This window comes from Danio aesculapii, chromosome 8, assembly GCF_903798145.1.
Source record: "Danio aesculapii chromosome 8, fDanAes4.1, whole genome shotgun sequence".
NCBI lineage: Eukaryota > Metazoa > Chordata > Actinopteri > Cypriniformes > Danionidae > Danio > Danio aesculapii.
The window spans coordinates 13206275-13225084 of NC_079442.1; the positions used below are offsets into that span (position 1 = coordinate 13206275).

The following is an 18810-nucleotide window of genomic DNA, read 5'->3' on the forward strand; positions in this document are numbered from 1 at the left end:
CCTGCATGTGTATGTGTGTGTGTGTGTGTGTCTGTGTGTGTGTGTGTGTGTGTGTGTGTGCGAGAGAGAGAGAGAGAGTGAGAATGAGTGCAGCGAATGCTGTGTGAATTGTGTGGATGGTCTCAATGCAGACTAATGTAGTCGTCTGCAGTCACACATTGACACCTGTCCATCAGCAATAACAGTCCCCGGTAACTCGGACCAATTATAGAGTTGCACCATTATTTGTAGGTCATTTGCATCGCTTTACCTACATTGTATTTACATCACCTCACACAACAAACATTACACATTTTTCTATATGATGTAAAAGTAGTGAAAACAAATGACAACAACACTGTTGCTTCTTTTTCCTGTAGAAACAGCACGGCGGATAAAAGTAAATCTAATTATTATTAATATTATTATTATTATTATTATTAATATTTATTACTGATTGATTTATTTTCTTTTTAATTTTTAATGTGTTTTTGTGTTTTAAAAAATTCCAATCTTTTCAAATCTCTTTATCTTAATTTAACACAAAATACGATGAAAAAGTAAGCAAATAAAAAAATTATAATTATTAATATAATTAATTTCTTGTGTAAAACCTGAAGCGGCCCAGCCTCACCCAGACTCTGTCTCCAGTGGCCCCCAGGTAAATTAAGTTTGAGACCCCTGCTGTAGCTCATAGTAACATGTGTTAGCTACCTCTTCACAAATGATTCTGATAGAGCTGTGCAATTAATTAAAACCAAATTTCTATATTTATTTCGGATAAAATGATTATAGCGTCATTTCCCGTCCTCTTTCAATAGTCTCCATTTGTGCGTCTGCATTTCACATGGAAATTATTGAAATCATGTAACATGACTTTTGCAGCATGACGTATTTATTGACATGTATTAGATTAGAGAATAATTAGTCATGTTTTTAAAACTGCAAAAAAACTTGTGCTGTTGTGTGCATGCACTGATTGACTTAAATGGTCAATTACATGCACAAATGTGTCAGAATGTGGCGCTTAGTGATTGCTCACATTAACTCCTTATTTGTTATGTAATAGACAAATGTAAAGAGTTCCAAATGAAACGACATGTGAAAGTGGAACCCTTGTGGCTAATAAAGTGACAGCGGTAGGCATGGGCAGGTGTAAAATTCTGACGGTACACTGAGAAAAAAGTGTTGCATGCAAAACTTTTGCAAACAATTTATTTGTGTTGAATTTAAACAAACAAATTAAATTGAGCAAAGTTCAACTTTGTTTGTTTAAATTAAGCCCAAATAAATTGTTTACAACCACTTAACGTAAAAAAATTTAGCAAATCCAAGGAATCATCTTTGAATAATTTTTTTCAGTGTATGATAACCTAGGACAAAAAATATCACGGTTTAATTGTGATTACTGCTCTACAATATTTATATTTTTAAATGTCTGAATAAAAAAAAAACACTAACTTTTCCCCCCACTGAACACAATATATTAACAGTAAACATTTCAGGCTAAATAATTCAAATGAATCCTTGACTTCTGCTGTCGTCACAATGAAACACACAGATTTCATTACAAATTAAAATGGCCTCTTTGGATATGTTTTCTGCAAGAGATACTGTTGTAAAAAACAAACAGACACAGAAATAAGAAATCTTACACATACCATAGGAATGGTATAGCAAAATTTTGACAGTTTTGAAACCTTGACTTTTCCAAATTGCGGTATACAGTTTGGAAGTTTGGTATACAGTGCGCTATTCACTGCCAACTGTTTGTATCATTATTACTCAAATAAAAATAAAGTCAAGCACAAAATCACTCACTGCCCTTGACCTGAAGGCATATAGTAGCTTTATTAAGCAGCAAAGCAAGTTTAATTCTTACAGTTTGTTTTAACTGTATATTTTTATTCTATTGTATGTTTTCCGCGATGCGGTGGCACAGTAGGTAGTGCTGTCACCTCACAGCAAGAAGGTCGCTGGTTCGAGTTTCAGCTGGGTCAGTTGGCATTTCATTGTGGAGTTTGCATGTTCTCCCCTGTTGGCGTGGGTTTCCTCCGGGGGCTCCGGTTTCCCCCACAAGTCCAAAGACATGCTGTACAGGTGAATCGGGTAAGCTAAATTGGCCGTAGTTTATGAGTGTGTATGGACGTTTGCAACGATGAGTTGCAACTGGAAGGGCATCAGCTGTGTAAAACATGGGCTGGATAAGTTGGCGGTTCATTCCGCTGTGGCAGCCCCAGACTAATAAAGGGACAAAGCCGAAAAGAAAATGAATGAATGAATGTATTTTTTCCTTTTCATAACTGTGAGAACATTTTGTTAGTTTGTTTGTTGCTTCAATATTAAGAATTGTGAAATTTCATGACCTTTGAAATGTATAGTTGTTAAGGCAACCTCATTTACAGGGGAAAAAAACTATATACATCTCCAAAACATCTTGGTCATATGACTGCTAATCATTTTAAATAATCATGATTACAATTATGACCAAAATAATCATGATTATGAGTTTCCCCATAATCGAGCAGCCTTAATTTCTGAGCAGATTCACTTCTTTATTTTTTAAATGTTTATTTAATGTGGCAAATGTACACACCTCATTTCCTTCCTTTGCTATAAATTATAAATATATTATTATTCGTCCTGCTCTCTATATATTTCAAGCTTTTTAAAAAAAAGGACACAGAGAATAGAAAACACATCTGGCATCACGATACAGCCAACACAATCAAGCACAATAATAAAATTCAATTCCAGTCAATTTTCTCTTTAAAATTCTTTCTGAAACGCAGCTCAACACTTTGTCAGTAAAATAATAGGGATCAAACGCAGATTCCTGTCTGTAAAAAAGCTTTCGCAGAGAGTAATGACAGCTGGCCAAAACCGCTGTGTTAATGTGATCCTGTCCTCATAGACTCTGGGGTTATCTGATTTGCATCTGTCCTCGCCACGGTAGTGAAAACAATTTCAATACCTACCTCAGTGGACCTATCCACACTTCAAGATGACATGAAATACAATACACACACACACATACACAGTGCTCAGCATAAAGGAGTAAACCCCTCACAGATCTCTCTTTTAAATGAACATTTTCTACAGGATGCTTAACATTAATTTATCTCTGCATATACAAAACATTAGTTCGTACCAAAGCCAAAACTGGAACTAATCCAAAAAAGATCACAGTCCAAAAATGAATACACCCAATTGAATGTTCGGGAAAAATGCTAAATAAAATTGTAATAACAGGAAAAATCAAGAGAAACATAAAAAATATCAAATTTAGTTGAAAAATCTTGGTGTAAATTAGTTTGTTTCAATTTAAATGTTTTATCTTTCTATTCCTAAAGATACTAGACATCTAAACTCTTATTTTTATGAATATACGTGTTTTATATAAATGCACCAGAACATATTGGCTATATTCTCTGAGAAATGGATAAAAATATTCATTTTAGGGCTTAGCGATACTGCAAAAAAGATAATCACGATATCATGATTCATATGATTCGGTTTTAATAATTATTAAATATTTTTTATTCAATCCATTTAGGAATATTAGGATTTTTTAATCACTTTATTTTAATTTACCAACATTACTAAAGCAAATAGTTTTAATAGATAAAAACAAAAAAATGTAAACAAATTATGTGATCTCTTTATAATAAAATGAACATAAGTGTTAGACACTCTCTTAATAAATAAAAGCAATGGTAAATGTAAACGCTGAACAATCAAAGCAAACTTTAAGGTATGAATAATAATGATGCAGTAAACCTCAAACCTCAAATCTGAGCTTTCAACTAAAGGAACTAACCATCATTGTTCAAATACATACTGCAACATTACAAACTGTGAATTAGATGACTACATTACCCTCTATGCTAAAAACTCTTTCAGATGGGGTGCTAGTGGCTGCGATGCACAAGAAAAGAAACCAAAAAGCCATTCTGGCAACCGTGGTTTCCTTCACCATTTTCCAATGCACTCACGCTCCCTGCCCTCTTTCTGTAACTAGGCGACATCAATCGTTTTCTCAGAGGATGACAAATGGACAAACCATTGCTGTGGCTCCGATACAAGTTCAGCTTTTCCTCTAGGATTTTTTCCAGCTGTGGTGGCAGAGTCTGTTGGGCCTTTTACACAGATCTACCAACTACCTGTGGCGTAGTGTTGGAAGTCGAGAGCGGCGCGCATTCATGTAATAAGAGCAAGCGAATCTCTTTGCCTGCGCGACAATTTCTTCTGTTCATGCACAAAACTTCTTGCGTGCCCTCAAATATACGCTGCTCAAGTGCAGATTATCTTCTGCGCTCGCAAATAAACGCTGCTGAAGTGCGATTTAGTGTATTTATGTAACTCGTTTGTCTCCAACATTCATTAGATTTGCTAGGAATATTTATGAATTTCTCCAAAAGACCTACTGAGCGGCATTAATGCATCCTGAAGTAAAGTGAAACGGAAACCATGTTCATCTTAACTGAAAGCTTCTCTGTGTTTGCTAGCGTCACGCATCACGCACCTGTCAGTCAGTCACCATGTCACTCTAAAGGGTAAACAAATGACGCAGAGCACCACTATGATTACAGAGAAGGTCGTGCTGTAATTCACTTACCTTTTAACACGTTTTGGTGAGATTATATCCCGCTATTAAAAAAACAACAACGACTGAATGTTTTGAATGAGAAGTAATGTACTAATGGCTGTGAATGCTGCTGTGGCGCCCTGCTATGGAAGAATGAATGTAGCGGAAACCATGAAGTTTATGGAGAGGATTAAAAAGCACTGCAGTGTTTGGGTGCAGTGTGTTTGTCTGAGGTAATTAGTCTGCCGTTATTACTGAAATGTGTTTATTCCAAGTGTGAAGCAGATTGGTTAGTTCTACTTACATAAATTCAGAAAAGTTGAGATGTTTTCAACTAGGTGCGCCTGGAAAATGTGCACGCATCATGTGTGTGCCGCTTGCACAACATGTGCGCGTCACTCCCATATGCACGTTGTGCAAATCGCACGCCTCCAATGGAAATGACAAACTTACACCCTAAGCTTATTGGCATTGCTTCCAAGGCGCGCGCTCAGCAGCCACATTTTAATAAAACTATAGCGCTTCATACAGAAACTTTATACCGAACTTTTTTATTTATTGAATTTGACAATGGTGTTCGGTCAATAAATACAGACTCCGATTTTATCGCCCAGTCCTAATTCATTCTTTACTCATTTATGGTGAGCACTGTATATATCTATTTTTTTCAAAGAAAAAAAAAATAGGTGCGGTAGATTTTAATACTGACTTGCGGGCTTGCAGAGGGACATCCGGGGCATCGAACAGTTTCACTACAGGAGGCAGCAGCAGGTGGAGATAGTCATCCAGGTTAGCTCCGAACAGTTGGATGGCCATGAGTAGCTAGGACAGACAAGGAATAAGTTGGCATGAAAACCTTAGACTGGTTTATGAAAAAAAAACTCTGGCAAAAACATTGGAGCCCTACATATTATATGTATTTATTCAACAGGTCTGCTGAATGCTTGTTTCTGATTGGCTTTTAAACATTTTTTAAACAGCATGCCTCAAATTTGTTATTTTTAATGTAGACAAATGGCAAGCATGCTTAAAATAGATGCTGACACTAGTTTTTCCAGGCACAACTCAAATTCAAATCAACTTCAAATTTAATTTGTCACATACAAAGTCATACGCAGTATTATATGCAATGAAATGCTTAAAAAATGTACAACAATATAAAATTATACAAATAATAACAATACAATCTAACCTATGTAGAAATAAAAGTTATGCAATAGAAAATAAAAGCAAATCTAAAATATTTAAAGAGTTTCGATCTGGAGTACAGACTTTGATATAGACAGGGTTTGACATGAACTTTTTTGATTACCAGCCACTGTGATCACTCACCATTTTCACTAGCCACAATGTTGTTGTAGCGAAAATATATTTTATATGCATAAATTTGACTTTGACATGCTAAATTTACTTGATTTAGATGTAGTGTTATGTCCACATGCCTCCTCGTTCATTTCACTTTTTTGTGCTGTGCATGAGTTTACTCAATGAGAATGAGCAAATGGTTTCATATTGTCGTATTACAATTAGTTTTTATTTTACATGACTTTTCAGAGCTCAAAATTTAGGATTTACCAAATTTATCTCTAACCAAACTAAAAATAAATAAATAATTATTTATTTATTTATACAAATAAATAATTATTTATTATCGACACATTTTAAATGTGTCAAAACAAGCAAAATATAGCTGTATACTATACTTTTTATTTAACAAAACATTTCTTAAAAAACGAAAAAACAGTTGATTAAAAAAATAATAATAATTATTGTCATGTATCTAAAATATGCACAGCAATCTGTCCTGGCTAAAGGTCCCAGATCACCAGTTAACTACACATAAATGGGATAATATCCTATTAAAGCAATGTTATTGAAAAAAATATAGAAAATTAAACCATATTAACAAAAATAACCGTAAGCAAAAGAAAGCAGGTGACAAACATACTGTGTGACAATAAATGATGGATGATCACGCACACAGGGTTAATGTTAGGCCTATTAACAATCTGATCAAATAATGGTAAAAGCGAAAGCAACCGGTGCTGCTTACAAAAAGACAAATCTGGAGCTGTTGAAAGCAGCGAGACTGTGGGTGCATGAGCAATACATTTTGTCTAGTATATTTGAAAGAGAACCGATCATACCAGTTGCGTTTCTGGGCACGGTTGCTTCAAGCAAGGAAACGGGAGCATGCATTTGTTTTAAACAGTCGCACGCATCACATCAGCTGTGGCGCGAGTGATCATCCTCTCATTCGGTATTCACCTGCTTTCTTTTGCTCGCGCGAACACAATTATTTATGTCAGTCATCCTGCTTCTCTATTCTAAGATCGAATTTGCACGCATGTTGGGCCATCTTTATTGTCGATTGCTGCTTTTAAGAAAACTATAATTTAAAAATTATTTTCAACCAGCCAAAGTGGCTGGTAGGAGAGGCTGTCTAACCCGGGTTGGCGGGTGTTAATGTAAAGCCCTAGATTTAGAGTATGTACAAGCAGGGCTTGACATTAACTTTTTTTATTACCAGCCACTGTAGCTAGTAGATTTCCAACATTACTAGCCACTCGCCATTTTCACTAGCCACAATTTTGTTGTTGGGAAAACATATTTTATATGCATCTATTGACTTTGGCATGCTAAAATTACTTGATTTAGACTTTGTGTTATGTACACATGCCTCCTCATTCATTTCACTTTTTTTGTATTTGAACTTGCTTAATGCGCATGAGCAAATGGGCTATGGTTTCATAGTGTCGAATTACAATTAGTTTTTATTTCACATGACTTTTTAGGGTTCAACACTAAGGATTTACCAAATTTATCTCTGCCCACACCAAAAACAAAAAAAAAGTATTTCTTAGCCACAAATTTTAAATAATATATTAAAGCAAAATATTAATTGCCAAGCAAAATATAGCTGTATACATGCTCTTTTTATTCAACAAAACCTTTCTTAAAAAAACAATTACATTAAAAAAATTATTATTGCCATGTATCTAAAATATGCACAGTAGTCTGTCCTGGCTAAAGGTCTCTCAGATCACTAGTTAACTATACATTAATGGGAAGTTAATCTTCTATTAAAGCAATGTTCTTGTAAAAATGATAATTAAACCACATTAACAAAAATAACTGTACGCAAAAGAAAGCAGGTGAAAAACGTGTGTGAAAATGGAAGGATGATCATGCGCACACGGTTAACTTTAGGCCCATAATTTGTTCTGTTGAAAGAATGGCTAAAGGTAAACCGGCAACCGCTGCTGCTTACAAAAAGACATTTTTTAAAAACATCTGGAGATTTTGGAAGCAGCAGGACTGTGGGTGCATGAGCATCACTTTTTGTCCAGTCTATTTCAAAGACAATCGATCGCATCAGTTGCGTTTCCGGGCACGGTTGCTTCGCGCCAAGAAAGGGGAGCGAGCATGCTTTCTAAACAGTTTGTGGGCACCAAATCAGCTGTGCGCACAAGTGATCATCCTCTCATTCGGTATTAACCTGCTTTCTTTTGCTCGTGCGAACGCTATTTTTGTGAGTCATACTGCTAGTCGAAGATGACATTTGCATGCATATTGGGCCATCTTTACTGTCGAACCCAGCTTTTAAGAAAACTACCATTTAAAAACTTTAACCAGCCAAAGTGGCTAGTGAGAGAGTCTTTCTAACCCGCCACAGTTGAAATCTACCCACATTTGGCGGGTTGGCGGGTGTCAACGTAAAGCCCTGTGTACAACTGTGCTGCAATGAGATGAAAACATCTTAATATTTCAGATTTTTTCTATAAGATCATCAAACTGGTGTTTGTTCACTCTGAAATATATTTTGGATCTCCCACTATCCAGCTCTTAGATTATATGGTCAAATTTTCTGCTTGGTATGCGCCCAAACACAGCATTCCCCCCTCCTCTTAAAGTTTAATAAACCTAGAAACAGAGAAACTGCAAGAGATTCTCTGTGCAGGAAACACATTATTTGCTGAAATGGAGAGTCGAGGAGAGCGCAGTTGCTCAGCAATGAGAGACGCAACAGGAGCACAAGCTCCTGTGCTTGAATGAAAAAGAAAGCATTGCGGTTTACATTTTCCTCACGTTTTTAGACATGAAATGTAAATGACCCCTAAGGTTTGCAATTTTTTCCTGCTTTTTAAAGATGTTTTTTGCTAAAGAATTTATTAGGATAACTCAGTATTTAGACAGGAAGAAAAGTTGGAGATAGAGAGAGGGTATGGGATTGAGAAAGGACCGTGAGCCGGGACTCGAACTCAGGACACCTGAAGCACAATGAAGCTATAGAATTATTTTGTAAGACATGCACAGCTAAAGTAGTTAATGGCAGGGGTCTTGTGGTCTTGGTTGCATTACAGATACATATCACTATGCAGAATGATTTCAATTATATCACGGCCTACAACAATCTAATATAAAAAAAAAAATCTAGTCAAAACAAACTAAAACTGAATTGTGTTTTAGGTATGGTAAGCATAGTTTAAGCAGAATAATTGCCTCCGGTCTATTGAATGATCAGAAAATAATTAACACTCAAGATCTCTACACACAAAAAATTCTTTGTTCTGCTTGTTCAAACTACATTTACAGTAAAATAAGTTGAAACAATAAAATTCTTAAGTTTTTTTTGGAGGGGATAACTTAATTGTTTTATGTTCAATCTGCTTAAATTTGTAAAAACGATTGAGTTAACTTAATTAATTTGTGTTGGAATTGAAAAAGATGAAGGTATTGTGTAGAACCAAGCATGTTTTACAGTGTAAATCAGTACCTTAGATATGCATTGTTTTATAATAGTTTAATTCAGTTACTACTTACACATGCTATAGTTGGTCTATCACTGATATAAAAATACATTAACTAAAAAATACATTCTTCAAGCCAACACACATCTCTTTAACCTTTTCATTATTAAAAACAAAAATACTTCTCTCTAATAAGCACATTTTGACATGTATTTGAATTGACACGAAATGACCAACAAATGCAAGTTCGTTAAAGCGAATAAGTGCTAATAGAAAACCGTGAATCAAAGTAATTTTTATTTAAAAATGAATATAAAATATTACTCTATACTTTTCTTACTGCAATCGGCATGTCATATATATTAAAAAACAAACCCTGTATAAACCGTCTTTGTTTAGATGCTCCTTGGAGACACAGGGATGAAATCTTGGTAAAGTGAATGACGGAGCTTTTGTTTTCTTATCTGTCTCGCAACAATTGACAGGCAGTTTAAGAGCTCCTGTAGAATGACCTCAGTGCTCTCGGTGACGCAGACAGTGGTTATGGGCTCTCCAGGCGTGCGGAGGAAAGGCTCATGTGGGTGTACGGCTTTGAATTACTTGAGTGGGGTATGTGGGTTTGGCCGGTGGCTGCACACATCTGTTAAAGGCTAAAGACTGGCAGAAAAGACATCGAATGATTGAGGAGCTCTGGGGAGCTCTGATATTCTTGACTTTCTTTTGAAGTGTGAAAGGAGATTTTTACAGGTCACAATATGGGTATGAATATAGACACGCACATGGTACAACTATCCATTTAACACACAAACAGGTAACAAAGCTTTTTCACCTTGGAGCCCTACCACCTGTTGGTTTCTTATAATGACCCGGTATGTCAGGATTCCCTTATTTTCTTTCTTCTTCATTTGTTTTTGTTCTGTGTGTTAACGTATAGCTGAGTTTTAGCAAAAAAAAAATTATAGGAAAGCTCCGAAATGAAAATTCTGGGCCAAAACCACAACTCCTGTAAGCACTTGAGCGAAAAACTGAAACCAATGCTTTGTAATAATTAGTCATTATTTTATTAATAAGTTAATTTTGTGAGACTTATTAATTTAAACTGTAATTCATTTATAGTGTACGTTTTTAAAAAACACAAGACTATGAAATAACATATTATTGACAGTATAAAGTATTATTGCGGTTAACAGCACAGTAGCGCCATTGTAAGCAGCAGGAACAAGTATAGTACTGTGCATAAATGTCCTGTCGGTGCATCATTTGAGCAGACTTTGCTTTTCTGGTGACCATGTGCGGTTCATGCATGGACAATTATACAGGAACATGAGTGGAATATCCAGAGAGTAGAATACTTTGTAATTTATAACTTTGACCACAGCATGGCAGAGCAACAAACTGCCCTTGTGCGGCACAAGCCATTGAAATGGATGGGTTTCATAGCGCAGTGCTTTCCATGTCCAGAGTGAAAGATGCTTCACACAATGCAGTGATTATACGGCTGGGGGAGGAGTAAAACCAGCGAGCCTTTTTTCTGCCATTTTTGGCAGCCAAAAATTAGATGGATCTCTAAAATCAGCACCAACATATCATCACAATGTAACTACATTTCTGCAAATTCCTAAATGAAATTGCAAATTCAATTGTTATTGTTATTAAAAAAGAAAGTGTAGACTAGCTACTGTGTTGAAGTAGTCAAAATACTAAATACAGAAAGTGATTTTTTTTATACTGCTACTGAAAATGTCATATTTTTCATTAAAATTAACAACAGTCTTATATTGTCTATGTATTTTATATAAGAAAAAAATGAATAATTTTATTATGTTAAACTTCATATTACAGTATTAAGTATTGCCATTCATGTTTATCTATTCAAATATTTCTGTGCTCAACCTATTTAAATTCAAAATAAATAAGTAAATTTAAGATTAATTAATACTGCAAATAATTTTAACTCGTTAAGCTGTAAAATAACAAGATTTATACATGACTCAGCAACTATTCTCGTTTAAAACTGATTTAAACAAAGTGATTATAATTTTATTATTTTGCTGTGTCTATCTAAATGATTACTTAATAGAAATGATTGTGATCCACACATTGTCGTCACTATTCATTACCCAATATTCAGTTACTAAAATCATTATTTCCAGTAAAATACTAGACAATTTTCATTCATATCTTTACAACAGAACCCCACATCATCAATATAGCAAATCACTTAAAAAAAGAGTGGAGGGATTGACTTGCTTTACACACTAAGAAAAGCTTTAAGCTGAAACATGCATGTATTTTCCCAGTAAAAAAAAAGTAAAATAAACTGTGTACTAATCCATATTTTCTTGAATAAAGGCACGTTAAGACTAAGTTAAAGTGTAAAGTGACAAAGTGAAACGGGTTTAAAATTTGTTGCTTGTGCATGTCCATTAACACTAGAACCGTCCACATTCAGTTCATGCAGACAGATCGTCATGCACAGACAACACACATTTTAAAACAAAATACACACTTCAAAGACAAACTCTATGTTATACATTTTTTGTATGCCGTTTAGTTTAGTAACATTCACTAGTTTGTGAAGACAAAAATGTTTTCTAAAACCGTCTTCTAAAAAGTTCTAAAATTCAGGTTATTAGATGATCTAGATAAGGACATAAAACCGTTTATTCAGGAAAGGTGTGTTGTTCGTCAGGAGAGGACGTAAGATGGTTTTATATGGGATGAGATCATCTGACACCAGAAGGTGAACTCAGCACATATTGAAATAACATGAAACAGGTGTCACAGAAAGCAAACATAAGGTGCTTTCACACATTTACCACGGTAAAGTACTGTAAAATGACCAGACTGACTCTTCCGGTAAATACACAAATGCGCTGTCCACATAACCAACACTAAAGACAGTTTACAACTAAAATCGTGGTTAAAAAATTATTTAAATGCTGTTTTATTTTTTGCCTGGATGTGAAGCAGCACTTAAGTTTTACTATCTGTAACATCTAACACTTTTTTAACGTCTGACTGACAAGTCTAAAAGGCTGATTTCATTAAATATATTTTTGCTCTTAAAAAAGGGAGACAATAGCAAGTCATGCAAATATGATGATAAACAAAATGAAGGCATATAAAGAAAGCTGCAGCACAATAGTCAACTATACAGTGCATACTTTTATAGTAAAAAAACTGTTTCATATTACTAGAAAGAATGAATCAAACAAAGATTTATATAGTGTAAAACTCACATTACCATGACATTGTTGATTTACTTGATGATTTTTAAAATAAATAACACTAAATTTAAATTAAGACAATAATATTGTAACCTACTATAGGAACTCTACCCAAATGTCAAAAAGTTGGCCAGTCAACATGTCATGAATGTGACCATTAATTTAAATAAAATATGCAAATAAAGGTGCATAATGAGTTTACAATAAAGCCAGATTTGGCCATGTGTACGCATTTAAAGGAGAAAGCTAAATCAATCAGTGTCATACTCTACATTTCGCAATTCACACTGATTCATTTCCAGCAGCATTTATAGAGGCTCGGATAACCCTACTTTTTAAGAATCTACCCTAAAGCAATCACATTTAGAAAACAATAGACAGAACAAAACTACACGGCAGTCCTTCTATTTATTGCAAAAATATTAAGCGAGTACATTTTCGTTTTTATATAACCAGATCAGAAGAGAGCTCCATAAAGAAACGGTTTCGATTGACATGTTCCTACATAGTGTACACTGCTCTATATCCCCTAGCCTCTGCAAAAGTAAGGAGGAAACCACTACGCACTAGTGTGAAGTGTTATTCAAGTGTAATCATGAGATTTGCATAAAAACCTTGTCTCATCCATTGGACCATTTAAACTAATAGTTTTTTTTTTTTTTTTTTTTTTTTTTACATGAATTATGCCAGAATATAATTTGATGTCACTTACGGTCTAATGGAACAAACCTCTGAGAGTGGTAAGAGAGTCTATTTAAAATGTGCAGAGCAGGGGGTTGTTACTGCTGAGGACCACAATTGACAAACTACTATAGTAAACCACCAAGTCATCTCATCAACCCTCTAGTGCAGTGGGCCTCAAATTTTTCAACACCGCAGACCAGTCAAAGGTTGAAAATTCGGATCCGATTTGAGCTGCGAATCCATTGAAATATTTGAACTCCTGCAACTAGACCAACTAGACTGTATGCGACCGGCCAACCGGATGTGATGTATTCCAGTGTTGCACAAGCAGGTCTGTGCGCACAAGATAAGAAATACTAGTTTTTTTTTATTAGAAAAAAGTCTATATTAAAAAATATATTTCTATTCATAAATGAGTAATAAAAGTATATATATTTTTTATGTTGTCTCCACATTCCCTCCAATTTTTTTAGGGATCTATGAGTTTCTAGTATTCATTCATTCAACCATGGTGAACAGACAGTTAATAAAGGCTCTTGGACATTTTTATTTCAAAATAAAAGATCAGACTCAGATAATAAATAAAGCGGAAATAATTCATGATTTCTTGTGCGGCTCGGTACCAATTAATACCCAGACCGTTACTGGTCCGTGGCCCGGTAGTTGAGAAATTTCCATCTCAGAGACTTTACTCCAGTGGTTTTATCCCTGAGGTAGAATCTTCTGGGTCACCTTCAAAAATATAAGATGTCCTACTTAGCATCTTGCTACTGGAGTTCCCCAGGGCTCCGTTCTATGAGCTTCACTACTCTCACTACTAGGATCTCTCATTCATAAAAATGGCTTTTCATATCACTGCTATGCTGTTGCCACTCAAAATCACCACAATTCCAGCCTGATAAATTAACTATAGCTGACCACATCTCAGCATGCCTGACATACATGTCCGAGCCTCACAATTTTTGCTATTAGGGTGCCTCAAGGCTCTGTTGTTGGACCACTTCTTTTCTCCATTTATATGGCATCACTGGGACCTGTCATTCAGAAACATGCCTTTTGCTATTATTCCTATGCTTGCGGAACCCACATCAACCCTTCATTCCAGTCGGATGATCTGACAACTGCTGCTCAGATTTCAGCAGGTCTGACAGATTTGTCCTGAAGAACCATCACCTTCAACTCACTCCTGCCAAAACTGAAGTGCTGGTATTCCTGGCCAACTGGATGTCTAAGCGAGCCTCTGCAGCTGATCCTGAATGTCCAATTGGGAGTGGTGTTTTTGCCAAAAAGAGCACATCACACCTCTATTCATCAATCTACACTGGCTGCCAACTGTCGCTTGCATTAAATTCAAACTATTGTCAATTCCCAGCGAAACAACAGCTCTTCAACCCTTTACCTGAACCCACAACTTCAGGGTACCTAAGTCTCGGTGAGACCTTGAGTTCTTTGAGTTCTGAAGTGTAACGCTTTGTGGTGCCATCCCAAAGGAGCTCAAAATTATGTTAATTATGTTCAATGACTTTCACCTTTTAGAATGACTTGCCTGATTTTACAAAAGCAGCTGAGACTTTGGGGATTTTTAAACATCACCCGAAGATACTGATTCCTCAACACATAATCCTCCAACACACTAATCTAACAGACTTCTCAAAGCTGATTTGAAGTGTTTCTTTAATCCTAATTTGTAAATTACTTTGAATGAAAGAATCTGCTAAATGAACAAAAGCTAATACATTTCTAACTGGATTATACTTCTGAACTTACATTGTAACTAGAAGTGTATGAACAGCAGTATGTAACTACTCTGATTAAGAGTCTACCATGTAAACAGCTTTTGATTAATTTAATCTGCTTAAGCTCATAATCGAACTAAACAGAAATCGAAGACATGAGGAGTATGCCTATTTTAGTCGCATTCTTGAAGTGCAGTACAGACATGTAAACACCTTAATCAAACTATTCCTGTTGTGTAGGATTTTTCACCGCAGGATAGTCTATTCACACTCGACAGTTTGACACTATTCTCTGCACCTACTGAGGACCAATGACACCTTTATCGCAGAATGCAGAGTTTTTTTTTCCCCCATACGACATGCGGTATCAAATTCCATTTAAACTACACTCTTCCAGCAGTCCCTCGCATCCAATATCTCATTTGTTACGGGGGCATGCATGAAATATTTCTGAATGAAAGTAAAAAGTGCCAAACAGCAGTTAAAGTCGAAAAAATGTAAATAAAAGAAAAAAAAACTAAAATTACATGAAACTACAGAGGAAACGTGGCTAGCGTGGTAGCGCAATGACGTTAATAGAATGATGTGCTGTAACGAATGATGTAATGTATTGAATGATGTAATGTAAATCGGGATCATGAAAGGAACATTCAAAAAGCAACTCATGTAAACACCTTAATCATATTATTGTCTTAGTCAGATTAAGGCAAATCATTCGATTACTGATGTCCATTTAAACGTAGTCAATGGTACCTACATGTGTAATACTGGTGTAACTACTCACATGTAACAACCTACTGAATAGTATGTACAAGTACAAACAAGTATCAGGACATTGGACACGTAACAAGAAAAATGTAAGTGCATTTTGAAACAACATGTACTTGCAAAAGTTTTTCTACTTCCACAGACTTAAATTCTGCAGAATGTGAATACTTGTCAGTACTTATTTCTTATTTTATATTTATTGTACCATATTGCAGACATTAACAAAAACATTCATTTTAATGTTGAATACATAAATGTAAAAAAGCTATCCGTTCACAACTAAATCCTGGTGCCTCTATAGTGTTACAAGCTCCAATAGCAATTATTGATGTTCGCGTGGTATCTACTATTTGAACGTTCATTTTTACAAGCTCCTAATTTCATAGGACCAAAACTTACACAGAGAATGTCATACAAAATATCTGCGAAACCATGTTCTTAAAGTACTGTCTTTTGAGAAAGATTTCCGGGTGATGAGGTGGCTCAGTGGTTAGCAATTTCGCCTCACAGCAAGAAGGTTGCTGGCTTGAGTCATGGATCTGGATCAGTTGGCATTTTTGGTTGGGGTTTGCATGTTCTCCCCGTGTTGGCGTGGGTTTCCTCTGGGTGCTCCGGTTTCCCCCACAGTCCAAAGACATGCGCTATAGGTGAATTGAATAAACTAAATTGATCGTAGTGTATGTGAGCGAATGAGTGTGTATGGATATTTCCCAGTGACGGCTTGCAACTGGAAGGGCATCCACTGTGTAAAGCATATGCTGGATAAGTTGATGGTTCATTTCGCTGTGGCGACACCTGATGAATAACGTACTAAGCCGAAGGAAAATGAATGAATGAATGAATGAATGAATGAATGAGAAAGATTTCTGCTAAACTGGTAAATCGATTTTTATCCATAATTTTACACTCTAATACAAACATGTGTTTACCTTGATGGTGACACTGCGTCCAGGGCTGTTGTCGTGCATGAAGACTCGCAGCATATGTGGGATGAGCTGTGGAAGGTAGAGTTTGAATTCTCCACCGAGAGCCACTACAATCTGCTCAATCAGCAAAATGATGGTGTTCTGCATAGGGTTGTTTGGAGTCCAGTATTCCTATGGAAAAGATAACATCATATCCCATATATTAATAGTATCCCACGTATGAGTAGCAAATAGTACCACACACACATACAGTCAGAATTATTAGCCCCCCTTTGAGTTTTTCTTTTTTTTTTTTATATATATTTCCCAAATGATTTTTAAGAGAGCAAGGAAATTTTCACAGTATGTCTGATAATATTTTTTCTTCTAGAGAAAGTCTTATTTGTTTCGTTACAGCTAGAATAAAAGCAGGGGTTTTTTAAAATCCATTTTAAGGTCAAGATTATTAGCTCATTTAAGCTACATATTTTTTTCAATAGTCTACAGAACAAACCATCATCATACAATAACTTGCCTAATTACCCTAACCTGACTAGTTAACCTAATTAACCTAGTTAAGCCTTTAAATTACACTTTAAGCTGTATAGAAGTGTCTTGAAAAATATCGAGTCAAATATTATTTACTGTCATCATGGCAAAGCTAAAATAAATCAGTTATTAGAAATGAGTTATTAAAACTATTATGTTTAGAAATGTGTTGAAAAATCTTCTCTCTGTTAAACATAAATTGAGAGAAAAAAAAATAAACAGGGGGGCTAATAATTCTGACTTTAACTGAATATTTAGCTTGTTTTGACACATTGTTTAAAATGTGTGGCAAGGAAATAATTAGTTTGATGTGGCCAGAGAAAAAAAAGGTAAATCCTTAGCGTTGAGCCCTAAAAAGTAATGTGAAACAAAAAAGTTAAATTAACGAGGAGGCATGTTACAAGTAATTAGTAATATATGCAAATTTTTGCATATAAAATATATTTTCCCAACAACAAAAATGTCATAAAAAATTTCAGTATATTCTTCCAAAAAGAGTAGGGGTTTAACCCCGGCATCCTGGCCAAATCTGCCCACTGGTCTCTTTCCATCATGGCCCCCTAACCCTCCCCATTTCATAATTGGCTTAATCACTCTGTCTCCTCTCCACCAACCATCTGGTGTGTGGTGTGCGGCGCAAAATGGCTGCCATTGCGTCATCCAGGTGGATGCTGCACACTGGTGGTGGATAAGGAGATTCCCCCTATGTGTAAAGCGCTTTGAGTGTTTAGAAAAGCGCTATATAAATGTAAGGAAATATTATTATTATTATTATACAAGTACCTTCAATGTAGTGTAAGTTTCTTTCGATACAAGTAGCAGCACAAAATAAAAAAAGTGAAATTGGCATTGGTGATGTTGGGAATGAAGGAAGTGAGAAGCTCATAAAGCAGCCAATTTTCTCTACTGGTTGAGAACTAACACAGGCATAAATGGACAAAAGTGTCAAAGACCCTAGGAGCTGCCAGCGGTTTTATATTAGCTTTGAGCTAGTCTTTTCAGGCTGCAGGGTCACAGCAGGGGTTAATGCGAATGAAACAAGTCTTTGTCTACTCCACTCAATGGACTAACGTGCCCTGGCGTTTAGCACCAACAGTCATCAATCACAATAGAGCAGGACCAGAACAATGAAAAAAGACACACACAAAAAATAAAGTGATTAATGTCACAGAGTTCATTCCTGAAGATCCAGCCAGGGGATTTGTCTGAGCATGTGCACAATTTTGTCAACGACATAATAATTTGAATATTTATTGTAATTAAAATCAGGGTATCTGACTGTGTTTGAATGATTTAAAGTTTATTTGCAATGTTGCCTACATCACAAAACAGCAGAGCACACACTGCACTACCTGACAAAAGTCTTGTCGCCTATTCAAGTTTTAAGAACAGCAAATAATAACTTGACTTCTAGTTGATCATTTGGTATCAGAAGTGGCTTATATGAAAGGCAAAGGCCTCTAGATTACGCTTATTTTACCAAAATAAAATATGATCATGCCTTGATTTTCAATTATTTAATTAAAACAGTAAGGTCTGACTTTGCTAAGACTAAAGTCTTGTCACATAACAGAAATAATGTACAGTATAGAATATAAAGTCATGGTGCAGTGTAAAAAG

The 18810-nt window shown here is 35.5% G+C and overlaps 1 protein-coding gene across 1 annotated transcript in view; it reads right to left on the bottom strand.

Moving 5' to 3' along the window:
* The window catches only part of mtor (mechanistic target of rapamycin kinase), a 269916-nt gene that overhangs the window by 184027 nt on the left and 67079 nt on the right, over positions 1-18810 (bottom strand). The window contains exons 21-22 of the mRNA XM_056463247.1: positions 16666-16833; positions 5277-5389 (exon numbers count right to left, since the gene is read on the bottom strand). Coding sequence (XP_056319222.1) covers positions 5277-5389; positions 16666-16833 — 281 coding nt within the window. The remainder of the gene's footprint in view (positions 1-5276; positions 5390-16665; positions 16834-18810) is intronic.